The 12,648-nt window shown below is 38.0% G+C and overlaps 1 protein-coding gene across 1 annotated transcript in view; it reads left to right on the forward strand.

Annotated features, from left to right (window-relative positions):
* The window catches only part of Ipo7 (importin 7), an 80,126-nt gene that overhangs the window by 40,007 nt on the left and 27,471 nt on the right, over nucleotides 1-12,648 (forward strand). Inside the window, exons 6-11 of the mRNA XM_023719322.1 lie at nucleotides 1,708-1,797; nucleotides 5,752-5,846; nucleotides 5,958-6,042; nucleotides 9,445-9,579; nucleotides 10,388-10,487; nucleotides 12,016-12,092. Coding sequence (XP_023575090.1) covers nucleotides 1,708-1,797; nucleotides 5,752-5,846; nucleotides 5,958-6,042; nucleotides 9,445-9,579; nucleotides 10,388-10,487; nucleotides 12,016-12,092 — 582 coding nt within the window. The remainder of the gene's footprint in view (nucleotides 1-1,707; nucleotides 1,798-5,751; nucleotides 5,847-5,957; nucleotides 6,043-9,444; nucleotides 9,580-10,387; nucleotides 10,488-12,015; nucleotides 12,093-12,648) is intronic.

The raw sequence follows: 12,648 nt of genomic DNA on the forward strand, positions 1-12,648 counted from the left end.
AGATATCCCAGCTGGGGAAATAGCTCAGTAGAATAAGCACTTGCTTGGCAAGTGCAAGGTCCCGAGTTCAATCCCCAGTACCAAAAAAAAAAAAAAAAAAGATATCCCAGTATTCTAAATAAGATACTGATTTTTAAAGTATTTATTCGTTAATTGATCATTAAATTAAGGATTTTTTTTGGCCTGCTCAAGATGCCTTAAGGGCAGGTCTGGGAAGGCATGAGGATCTGGGGGTCGAACCAGAATCCTGAGCCTGACTGCTTTGCTTAAGCAGGCACTTAACTGAGCTAATGGGCACGCCCCCAGTCTCTGCAGTTCAGACTGGCCTTGAGCTCACTTTTTCTTAAATATGTATTTAGTACAGGGCCCAAAGGGTCACACTACACAGATCAACTCTAGTGAGCCTCCTGTTTTTCAGCCTCCTAATTGCTAGGATTACAGGCGTATCTCCATTCCCAGTTTGAGCTCACTTTGTAGCCCAGGCTGGTCTTGAATTTGCAACTGATCCTCCTGCTTCAGTCTCCTGAGTGCTGGGATCACAGGCATGTGCCACCATGCCTGGGTATAATTAATTATTTTGTTTGTTTCTCTGAGACAAGACTTTGCTTCATAGATCAGGCTGGCTGGCCTTGAACTTACTTTGTAGCTCAGGATGGCCTCAACTCATGGCAGTCCTCCTGCCTCAGCCTTCCAAGTGCTGAGATTACTTGCTCTATTATTAACTCTTTAAGAGTAAGATACAGAAGAGACCTTTAATGATAGCTAAAGTATTGCACAAAACCTGCCTGGTATAAATAAATAAATAATTGTAAAAAGGACCGGCCAGATAGTCAGATAGCGTCTGTTTAGGCAGGCTGAGTGGGTTTGATCCCAGACATGCTGTGCCAGTCCCACCTCTGGGGCACCCTGAGACAGGGACTAAGACTGGGCATGGTGGCCCACGCCCGTAATTCCAGCAATTTTTTTTTTTTTAATTTTATTTATTTGTGTGTGTGTGTGTGTGTGTGTGTGTGTGGCCAGCTCAGCCCACCAGGGGGCGGGGCTGGCTGGCATGTGGTGCTGGGGGATTGAACCGCCGTCCCTGTGCTTTGCTTAGCTAAGCTTGTTCTAAGTAGGTGCTTTAGACCACTGAGCCATCTTACCAGCCACAATTCCAGCAATTGGGAGGCTGAAAACAGGTGGATCACTACAAATTCAATCTGTGTAGTGAAACCCAGTAGACCCTGTACTTAATAATTAAAAAAAAAAAAAGCTGCCTGGTAAGCACAAGATCCTGAGTTCCATTCTAAGTACAAAAAACAAACAGTCATAGATAAAGCATTTGATAAAATTTGGTATGGTACAAAAATTGATAAAATTGATACTTGGTACAATTTATTAACAATTCCTACTCTTATACAATACTTAGAATCCTATAATAGCAATTTCCTTAACTTGATTTAAAAAATAAGTGGGTTATTTTGTTTGTGTGGTTTGTTGGTTGGTTTTTTTTTTTTTTTAGAAATCTATGGTAAACATTACACCTTAAGGTAAAAAAGATATAAGACAAGGATGTCAGTGGTCACTGCCATTGGTTACTGTTAAATTATCCAGCCAAACAAATTGGCCAGTTTAGTAATATAGAAATAGGGAATGGAATACTTTTGAGAGGTATTGTGAATAAAAGGAAGTCATATTTAAAAATGCTAATTATTGATTTTTATTTAGTATACGTTACCACTGGAGCTGATAAACCAACAGAACCTGACAGAATGGGTAGAAATTTTGAAGACTGTTGTGAATAGGGATGTACCTAATGTAAGTTCTGTATATGTTCTTTTATATTACAAAATTTGGATAATCTTTTGAGGATTTTTAAAGTCTTTTGAGGTTTTTAACTGATTTCTTATAATCTTTATAAACTTCTATAATTTGTAATGTGTTTTTCTAGGTATAAAGGTATCTATTTCTAAGGGATTATTCCATATATTTTTGATTTGATACTTGTGTGTATGTGATTATTTCATCCCAATTCTTTTGTTTAACTTTCTAGTTCTTAACTAAGAGCTAGGGCCAGCATATAGTTCAGCAGCATAACACTTGCCTGGCAATTGCAAGGTCCTGAGTTCCATTCCTGGTACCAAAAAAAAAGCGCTTATGGCTAATTTCAACCTAATAATTTGTTAAATGCCCATGAGTAGAAGACCCTGAATTACAAGTTATATTACTTTTGAGGTGGTCATTTTGTTTTGTCAAAGTCAGTCCCACTATACAGAGCCAGGATATCCTTGAACTCACAAAAATCCTGCTTAAACCTTGTGAGTGCTGGATTACAGGTGTGCTTACTAGGCATGGTATTCTTGGGATACACCTTTCATACCATAAAATTTATCCACTTATTACATCTCAGTGGGTTTTTTGGTACCTTCCTAGCAATCAGACTTTCATATACAACTACATATTTTAAATCGTAAGGTTTCTTCATGTGATACTGCTTTCTAGAAGAGTATGGGATTACAAAGGTTTTGAATGGTTAACTCGATTTAAGTGCCAAAGTACACTTTCCATATTTAAATTCATCTTCTATTTTCCCAGATTTCATTTAAAATTTAGATATAGGAAAGTTGCCTAAAATTTTTCATTTCTTTTTTCTTTTCTTTTTTTTTTTTTTTGGAGACAGAATTTCACTACACAGTTCAGGCTGGGGCTCTAAATACAGTTTGTAGCCCAGGCTGCCTCCCAACTCAACAGTGAGGATCCTACTTCAGCGTAAGTGCTGGTATTACAGGCATGCAACACTTTGCCCAGCAGTTAATTCTTAAAGAATAGTTGAGACCTACTTTTTGTTTTGTATTGGAAGTTTTTTTGTTTGTTTGTTTTGGCGGAACCAGGGATTGAACTCAGGCCCTTACCAGGGAAGTGCTTACTCCACTGAGCCATCTTCCAGGCCCATGTTTGTTTCTGATTTTTTTTCTCCTTAGTGCTGGGAATTGAATCTAGAGGAGTTTTTTGTCCCGTCCCCCCCCCCCAGGATGCCTTCAGGGCAGGTCTGGTTTGGTTTGAGGATGAGGGGATCAAACCACAGCATCCTGAGCCTGACTGCTTTGTTTCAGCAGGCACTTAAACACCTGAGTTAGGGGCTGGGGAGATGGCTCAGTGGAATAAATGCTTCCCTGTCAAGTGCAAGGGCCTGAGTTCAATCCCTGGTTCCACAAAAAAACAAAACAAAACCTGAGTTAATGGGCAGGCTCCCTGAACCTAGAGTTTGGTACATGCTAAGCTCACACCTTACCACTGAACCTACATTCCTACCCCTTATTTATTTTTTAAATTTTCAGTCTAGAAGTTCAAAGAATAGACCTCCCCCTCCATAGAAAACTAGTTTGACATGCATTTTTCCCTACACATTTAATAGGTATAAAATAATACATTTGGTCTTGATGGCATACACCTGTAACCCCACTCAGGAAGTTGAGGCAGAAGAAGGTCATAAGTTAGCTCCAGCCTAGCCTACAAAGTGAGTTCAAGATAAAAAGTCTCACTGGGCATGTGGCACATGCCTGTAATCCCAGCACTTGGGAGACAGTGGCAGAAGGATTGCTGTATTCCAGACTATCCTGAACTACATAGCAAGACCTTGTCTCAAAAAAAGGGTAAAAAGCTTCATACATGTTTTACAAAACCTTGTGTGATATAATTTATATTCAGTAACAGAAATTTAAAGGAAATATTTCAGTGGATTCTATGAGTATGTGTACCCATTTAAGTCACAATTACCAGGGCATATTTATTTTTTAATGGGCTGGGGTTATATGGCTCAGGGTTTAGAGTGCTTTGTATATCATGTGTGCAAACCTGGATCTAGTCCCCCAACAAAGTGTTTGTAAAAAAGAAAGCTTTCATTTCTGACTTTATATGCTTAACATTTTTGGTTGATATATTTTTGGCTTAATACATACTTAAGGTATGTATTTGTGTTGTAAAATGGTAGTTCATTTCTTTTGTTGCCAAATAGTATCCATTTGTGTATATTACACAAAAGTATTCCACAATTTATGATATATTTGCTGTGCTGATAGGCAGAAGCATGATTTTTATTTGTGTGTGTGTATGGGTTTAAAGTAATTGTAGAACGTTTTGTTTCTTGGTACATTTTAGATACGCATAATGATCACATTCATCATAGGAAATTTGTACCTGTGCATGATAAAACTTGATTCTTTTTCCCCCATTCTCCTACCCTCCCTTCAGCTCTTTTCCTCTCTTTATTTTTTAATTTTTTTCTCTATTTGTAAAAGCTTTATTTGTTTGTGTCCCCCTTCCCCCAGTTTCCCTTCCTATTTGAACATTTTCCTATTTCACAATACCTATTATACATTTTGGTCTTTGTTTATATTTTTAGTATTTATTTATTTATTGTATTTTAGGGAAGGGTCTACAGGGTGTTCAGGGTCTCACTACTAGAGCCTAGTGATCTGCCTGGTTACAGCCTTCCAAGAGCTGAGATTATAGGCACATACTACCATGTCCAGTCTCAGCACCCTCGGGGGCCAGGGCCTGCACTGCAGGCCTGGGGATCCAAGCCCGGATCCCCGGCCCCTGCACCTGCTTGAAAGTGCTTTAATCTGCTGTGCTATTTGGCCAGCCCTCCTTATATTTTTGGTTTATCACACCAGAGGTAATGTGGTATTTATAGGTGTGTATCTGATTATTTTTACATGTGAGTATGGTCTCAGTGTGCATCCATTTACCTAGAAATGTCTCAAGTATATTCTTTTTTATGGTAGAGTATACATCGTTATATAAAAATACCACATTTTCTTCATCCATGTACCAGTTCATGGGCATCTGGGCTGTTTCCAAGATTAAATTGTTGACACTGTAAACATGGATGTGCATATATTGCTGTGCTATGGTGCTTTGAATTGTTTTCTGTGTGTGTGTGTGTGTGTGTGTGTGTGTGGCCTGCTCAGCCCACCCTGAGGCCAGGCCCAGCAGGCCATGTGGTGCCCCACGATCCAGATTGAACCGCAGTCCCTGCACTTGCCTAAGCAGGTGTTTTTAGTCTGCTGAGCTATCTTGCTAGCCCTGTTTCCAGTTTTGAGTAGTGATTTTTCAAAGTGGCTATAGTGTTCTGAGTTTTATTTGTTCTGTATTCTCACTTACCCTAACTTAACAGTATTGTTATATCTTAGTTGGCATGTAAGCTCATTTTTTAATGGTTGCAGGATTGCTTTTACCTTATTAATGAAAGCTTAAGCACTTCGTAAATTTTATCTGTATCAAAATATTGTAATGAATGTATATCCTAGTACTTTTATAGAAGTGTCTGAAACTACATTTCTGAAGTAAACTCTCATGGTCTTTATAAATTGAGAACAATGCTGGTTTTAACTACGCTATTCTTGTCATGGTCATGACTTCATTATTTAGATCTTATCTAAAATGTTTGGTTTAAAGTGTCATATATGGGGCCAGGGAAATGGCTCAGTGGAATAAGCGCTTCCCTGGCAAGCGCAAGGGTCTGAGTTCATTCCCCAGTTCTGCCAAAAAAACAAAGTGTTTTATATAAAAGTTTGAGAAGTGTATGTTTTACAACCAAGTAGTGAGGATGCCACTTTAAGTAAAGGTCAGTACTTTCCCAATTTTTAACTTTTAATTATAACAGGTCAGCATTAATATGTGTGTCCATTTTGAGTCCATTCTTACATAATGTGGTTCCACCTAGATTGTATCGTCTCTTACTATCATTAAATGAATGTCTCTTTAAAGGAAACGCTTCAAGTTGAAGAAGATGATAGACCTGAATTACCATGGTGGAAATGTAAGAAGTGGGCTTTACATATTTTAGCCAGGCTTTTTGAAAGGTAAGTCCTGTCAATACATGATTTTATGTTTAGTTTTTAAAGTTACTCCTTTTATAACAAGTACGAAATAAATATTAGAAGCAAATAATAGGCATTTTCATGTTCTATTAGATATGGAAGCCCTGGCAATGTTTCCAAGGAATATAATGAATTCGCTGAGGTATTTCTGAAGGCATTTGCTGTTGGTATCCAGCAAGTAAGTCTATGATAGTTTTTCGAAGTACAAGTAGAAATCTAACAGTAAAGTTAATGTCTGTCTTATTTAATTCTAGTTTCTTTTTTATCTAAAGAGTGCATATTTGAACCCATTACCAGTTCTCAAACATTTTTGGTCTCAAAACTGTAACTGTTAAAGGCCTCTCTAGGTATTCCATGCTGGCCTTATACTCACATGTGACCCAATCTGTTCCTGAACTTGAGGCAGTCCTCCTGCCTCAGCCTCCCAAGTGCCACACAATAGATGTGTGTGTGTGTATCACTATTACCACCTTATAACTTAAATGTTTTAGCAGCTCACCTGGCTTTCATTTACCTAGGTTGTATATACCAAGTAATACTAAAGAAATTAGGTGTTTAAAACAAAATAGAACACTTAAATAAGACATGGAGTGTTGCGTGCCGATAGTCCCAGCTGCTTGAGTTACTTCAAGGCAGGAAGATTACTTCAGCCCAGGAATTAAAAACAACAGTTACATATTAAACCAAAAACTTTTTAGGGAGAGCAAAGAAAAAAATTTTCCAGAATGAAAAGTCTTTAATACCTACCTTGCTAAAAGGCACATGGATACTTATTCTCTGTTTCTGTTTTCATCTCATCACATCTCGTCTCACCTCACCTCACAGTGCCAGGGATTGAACTCAGGCTCTTCTGCTTGCCAGGGAAGTGCTTATTCTACTGAGCTATCTCCCCGGCCCCTATATTAGTTGGTGTTAAAAATAAGAAAATGTGGACTCAACAGATACAGTGTTGAGAAAGGGAAGTGTTTTAATAGACTCCAGGTAATTCTGGGATTTTTATACTAGGGCCTCAATTCTAGCATTCTGAGCTATACTCCTTTTTGGTTTTCGAGAAATGGTCTATGTATTTCATCCTGGTCTTAAATTCACTATGTAGCCAGGGATGGCCTAAAACTTGCGTAGCTCCTCTTCTATCATCCTCCTGAATGTTTAGGAGTATAGGGATCTGCTATCGCTTCTGGCAGTGTACTCCGAGCCTTTTTTTATTTTATATATCATCTACGCTGGCTCTGAATTTGGGACCTTGGAGTAGCTGGGATTACCTGTGTGTGCTACTATGCCAAACTATGAATTGATTACTTAATGTTTTAAAAATTAGTTTTAATAGGCTGGGGAGGTAGCTCAGTGGCATAAGCACCAACCTGGCAAGTGGCATAAGCACCTGCCTGGTAAGCACAAGGTCCTGAGTTCATTTCCCTGTAACAAACAGACAAAAAAGAAAAATTTTTTTTTAGGTGTAGTTGGGCATACCTAAAATCTCGGTATAGGTACACTCTTGAAATTCCTGGCCATCTGGGAAATTTAGGGAGACTTTGTCTCACAAAAAGAAAATAGTTACAGTGTGTGGCTTAAAACTGTTTACAGTGAAAATATTTACAATCTATTACATTATAACTCTTTGGTATGTATCACACCAGTCTTATATCTATATATCTTTATACATGATTTTGTCATATCCTGGACCTGGTATTTTTGATGATTGTATTAATGCAGAACTATGTTTCAATATTAGAAAACGAGCTAGGCATGGTACCACATACCTATAATCCTAGCACTCCACATTAAGGCAAAAGGATTGCTGCAATTTGAAAGCTATTCTGGGCTACTTACACAGTAAAACCCAGTCTTAGAATTTTCATTTTCTTAAATTGGCAGGCTGTCAAGCCAATAGTCCAAGTATTCTAGAACTGTTAATTTTTGCTTGGAAGCTTGAAATGTAATACCAGGTACTTACTTATCTTTCAGATAATGGGCTTGTTTGTTCTTTTCTAGAAAAATATCTGCCATGCACACATTTGTCTCTTAGTCCTTTGAAATACAAGTTTTTCAGTGCTTTCCTTCCATCCACTTTGTTGTTTACCATTTGGGCTCTGTACTTCTTGTTTAGTAATTTAACAGTTACATTTTTTTTTCTGGCTTATTAAGACATTTTTAAGGAAAACTTGCTGTAAAGGTTTGTGAATTAGTGCCCTTCCTTTGATTCTGACATAGGGGAAATGAAACTCCCAACCTGAAAGGTACCTGGGACAAGTTCGTGTTCTCTAAAACCAAAGAATTAATTTTAGGAACAAATGGAGATTAAGAGCATAATATAATTTATTGGGGGAATGAAAGCTCCTGTCCGAGAGAATGGCAGAAGGAGGGCCTGAACCAGTTGTCTTCCAGGAAACTGTCTCTTCCAGGGTTGTTTTTTGTTTTTTGGGGGGGGGCGGAACCGGGGATTGAACTCAGGCCCTTGCGCTTGCCAGGGAAGCGCTTATTCCACTGAGCCATTTCCCTGGCCCCTTTCCAGGGATTTTTGTAGAGTTAAACCATGTGGTAAGGTGGTGAGAGTCTAAGGTGGAGAACATGGGAACTCGCTTAGGTGGGCATAAAGTGGAACAAACTTATGGTCAACCAATGATATTATAAGCATCATTGCTCAGGTAAAGTTGATTAAATCCAGTACCAAATGGAGAAGTGAGTCACAGAGCAATTGGGCCTGAATACAGAACAGGGTCTCTTCCAGTTGGGGCTTGGGTTAGTGACTTTCTCAAGGTGATTGATAACGTATTTAGAATATCCATCCCTGATGCCCATCCCTAGGGAAGTATGTGGCTGCATTTGTTTACTTTTGTCTTGAGGTTTGGCCCAAAGTGGGAGTATCTATATCTTCCAAAGTTGCAAAGTCACCTTGTCTTACATATTGTCTCCTTGAGGACTTGGCCTTTTCTGACTGCTTATAATATTTCTATCTAATTTAGCGGCCTACAACAATTCATGTTAAACATCAAGCAGTTTTAGAAGCATAGATGCAAATGTCAAACCCCTAACTATAAATGTCAGAGGGGGTTATAAAACTACGTGGAATCTCATCACTTTGGAGACATAACAGGATTGTAATGTAGAGCCTTGCCTGGGCTACATAGTGAGATCAAGGCCAGCATAGGTTAGGTAGTAACACTGTTTCTCAAGAAAATAAACCACTTAAAAAGGTGAATAACATGTTGACGTTAGTATGAAATAGCTTTGACATGGTAAGCCTTCTAAAAAGTTTGGGGACCACTAGAGCTCTATGGATCACACTCAGAATCAACAGTTTCATAAAACATGAACATTTTACTAGAGGCTGACCAACATGATAAGAGTGCTCTCAGATTATTAAGATTGTGGTTGTTATTTTGGAGAGATTAGTATCAAAATGTTTTTATTGGTTTGTAAGTGGTTAGAATTTCTATTAGTGGGCCAGGGAGATAGCTCAGAATAAGCGCTTGCCAGGGCCTGAGTTCAATCCCCAGTCCTGCAAAAAAAAAAAAAAAAAAGAAGAAGAAGAATTTCTATTAGAGTTTTTGTTTGTAATCAACCTTTTTCTCTCCTAAAGGTTTTGTTGAAGGTGTTATATCAGTACAAGGAGAAGCAATACATGGCGCCTCGAGTTTTACAGCAGACATTAAATTACATTAATCAAGGAGTTTCTCATGCCCTCACTTGGAAGAATCTGAAGCCTCACATACAAGTAATAACATTGTCATAAAGGTTTAAAATTTGTGTTTTGTTGAGTGTGTGTCAATGATTGTTTTGTTGATCAGTTTTGATAGTATAGTAAAATTTACAGTACTTTTCTGAAGTTATAAGTGGTGTCTTACAAATATTCAGCTTAGTTTTAGTATAAAACTCTTACCTTTTTAAAAAAAAATTTATTTGTGTGTGTGTGTGTGTGTGCGCGCGCGTGTGTGCGCGCATGCACACGCGTGCATGTGGCCAGCTCAGCGCACCAGGGGGCGGGGTTGGCTGGCATGTGGTGCTGGGGGATTGAACCATGGTCCCTGTGCTTTGCTAAGCTTGTTTTAAGTAGGTGCTTTAGACCACTGAGCCATCTCACCAGCCCAAAACTCTTAACTTTGAACAATCTTACTATTGGATTATGATTAGTTGACAATTAAGTGATATAATTTGGAAATAAGCAATTTTACCAGATTGGGTTTCAGGATAATGGGCTTATAATTGCATGCTATAAAAAAGGTAAGATCTTGTCATTGATCCAGGAATCCTTTAAACACATTGCTTAAGGTTTTTTTTTTTTTGTTTTGTTTTGTTTTTTTGGTGGTGGTAACATTTTGCTTAAGTTTGATATTAAGCTTTAAAGTATATACAAGGTAGGGGCCGGGGAGATAGCTCAGTAGAAGGGCCTGAGTTCAATCCCTGGTTCCGCAAAAATAAAATAAAATACATACAATATAGTTATTTTTATTTTAGTACTTAAAGGGGATTTGACATTTCAGATTTGAAAACTGAAGGTTGTTACTTTAACTTTTAAATTGCAGGGCATTATCCAAGATGTTATTTTTCCATTGATGTGCTATACAGATGCTGATGAAGAACTTTGGCAGGAGGACCCTTATGAATACATTCGTATGAAGTTTGGTAAGGAAGTTTCACTTTAAAAACAAAGTGTCAGTGGTTAAGGTGAGAGTGATGTGTGTAGCCAACCTAAAGGATGTTAAAACCTCATCCTGGGTCTCATAGTGCAAAGAATTTCTTCAGTGTTTTAATGTAAATTATCTCTTGTTTAGATCCTTTTAGGCCATTCATTAATTATGGTATTTTATAACAATCTTTATTTTTAGCAGATATAAATTATAGTAATGTTACAAATTTGGTAATTGGATATACTTCTGACAGATGCCAAAACTGTTAGTCATGATTTCACCTTAACATGCTAGCCTAAAGTATTCGTTAGGATCCCATGGGAATGTGAAAACTGAAAAGATGTATAGGATTGTGGTTCTTAAATGAAACGTGTGATCTGGCTAATGTTAAGCATTAGTCCTTCCTACCAATTGTGTGCTCTTTGTAGTTGGTATTTGTGTGATTCAGTTGTGAAAATTCTTAGTGGTGGTGTTTTTTGTGAAAGAATATTATTAGGGGGCTGGAGAGATGGCTCAGTGGTCTAAAGCACCTACTTGGAACAAGTTTGGCAAAGCACAGGGACCGCGGTTCGATCCCCCAGCACCACATGCCAGCCAGCTGCGCCCCCTGGTGGGCTAAGCTGGGGACACACACACACACACACACACACACACACACACACACAAAAAGCCATACATTGAAATTTAAAAAAAAAAGAAAGAAAGAATATTATTAGGGAAAATTGGTCAGTTAACATCTAATTTGTACAGAAAAGATTGATTGATTGATTGATTGATTTATATGTATTTAGTATAGGGTCTACTCCTGTATTCAGCCTCCCAAACTCTGGGATTACAGGCATGCACCACCATGCCCAATCTCATTCCGTTTTAGCGTGTCCCAGGGGGATTTAGCTACTGTTCTGTGCCTAAGTAGGCGCTTTAATCCACTGAGCTAGCTATCTGACTGGCCCAGAAAAGATTTGAATTAGGATTTTGCAAAATTATATGCAAGTTGGGATTTCACTTATTTATGGGGGGGATTCATCTTAATACTTTGTAAGAGTTAGCAAATTTTTATGGTATTGGGAATTGAACTTATGACCTTGCACTGTCCAGGTAGGCACTGTGCCACTGAGCTATACCCTGGCAGAGTTAGCAAATTTTAATTTATTTATTTATTTTATTATTTTTTTAATGTGTTTGGTACAGGGTCTCACTGTGGAGCTCAGATATAGTGATCCTCCTGTTTTCAGCCTACCCAGGGCTGGGATTATAGATGTGCACCACTATGCCTGTTCTTGGTTGCTGGTCCAGAGTGCCTGGGGGCAGGGCCAGCACAGCATGCAGTATCAAGCATCGAACCCTGGTCCCTGCACTTGCCTAGGAATGTTCTTAGTCCACTGAGCTATCTTGCCAGCCCTCAAATTTTTAAGTGCCCCCCCTTTTTTAAGAATGTAATTTGTAATTAGATATGAAGGAAATGTTTTATGAAGAAATTAATAAAATTTATTTTCTATCTTAATTTTAAATTTGTTCTCTAGATGTCTTTGAAGATTTCATTTCTCCTACCACTGCTGCCCAGACACTTTTGTTCACAGCCTGTAGTAAGAGGAAAGAGGTTAGTTAATGTGCAGCTAACTCTTGAAATACTATTTAAAATGTGTTCAGCTATTCTATTCACTCCATGTGTTTGTGTGTTTGTTTTAACACTTTTCTATAAATGTTATACTTTATGACATTTCTGCTAAGAATATGGGATGGTGCATTCTAATATTTTGGATAATGAATGGATTGAATGGTCAGGAATATTGCTTGAAAACAACTATTATCAAAATAATGACATTCTTTTGCATTTTGGGTACTTCCACATGATTAGCAATTAGGCAAATATTGAATGTGTTTATTACTTTTAAATACAGCATTCCTCACATAATGTCTGATATGAAAATAGTGTTTTTTGGGGGTGGGGGAAGAGAAAGTAGTGTTTTTAAAATACTACCATGTATATATAATTATATATCCTGAACTTGGCTTTTACCCAAATACAGCATTACTTTTTTGTTTTAAGAGAGTATAATAATTGATAAGATATTAGACATGGTACAGTGGCCAGGGATAGCTCCGTAGAACAAGCACTTTCCTGGTAAGCGCAAGGTACTGAGTTCGTTCAATCC

Source organism: Octodon degus, unplaced genomic scaffold (genome assembly GCF_000260255.1).
Source record: "Octodon degus isolate 3935 unplaced genomic scaffold, OctDeg1.0 scaffold00067, whole genome shotgun sequence".
Lineage (NCBI taxonomy): Eukaryota > Metazoa > Chordata > Mammalia > Rodentia > Octodontidae > Octodon > Octodon degus.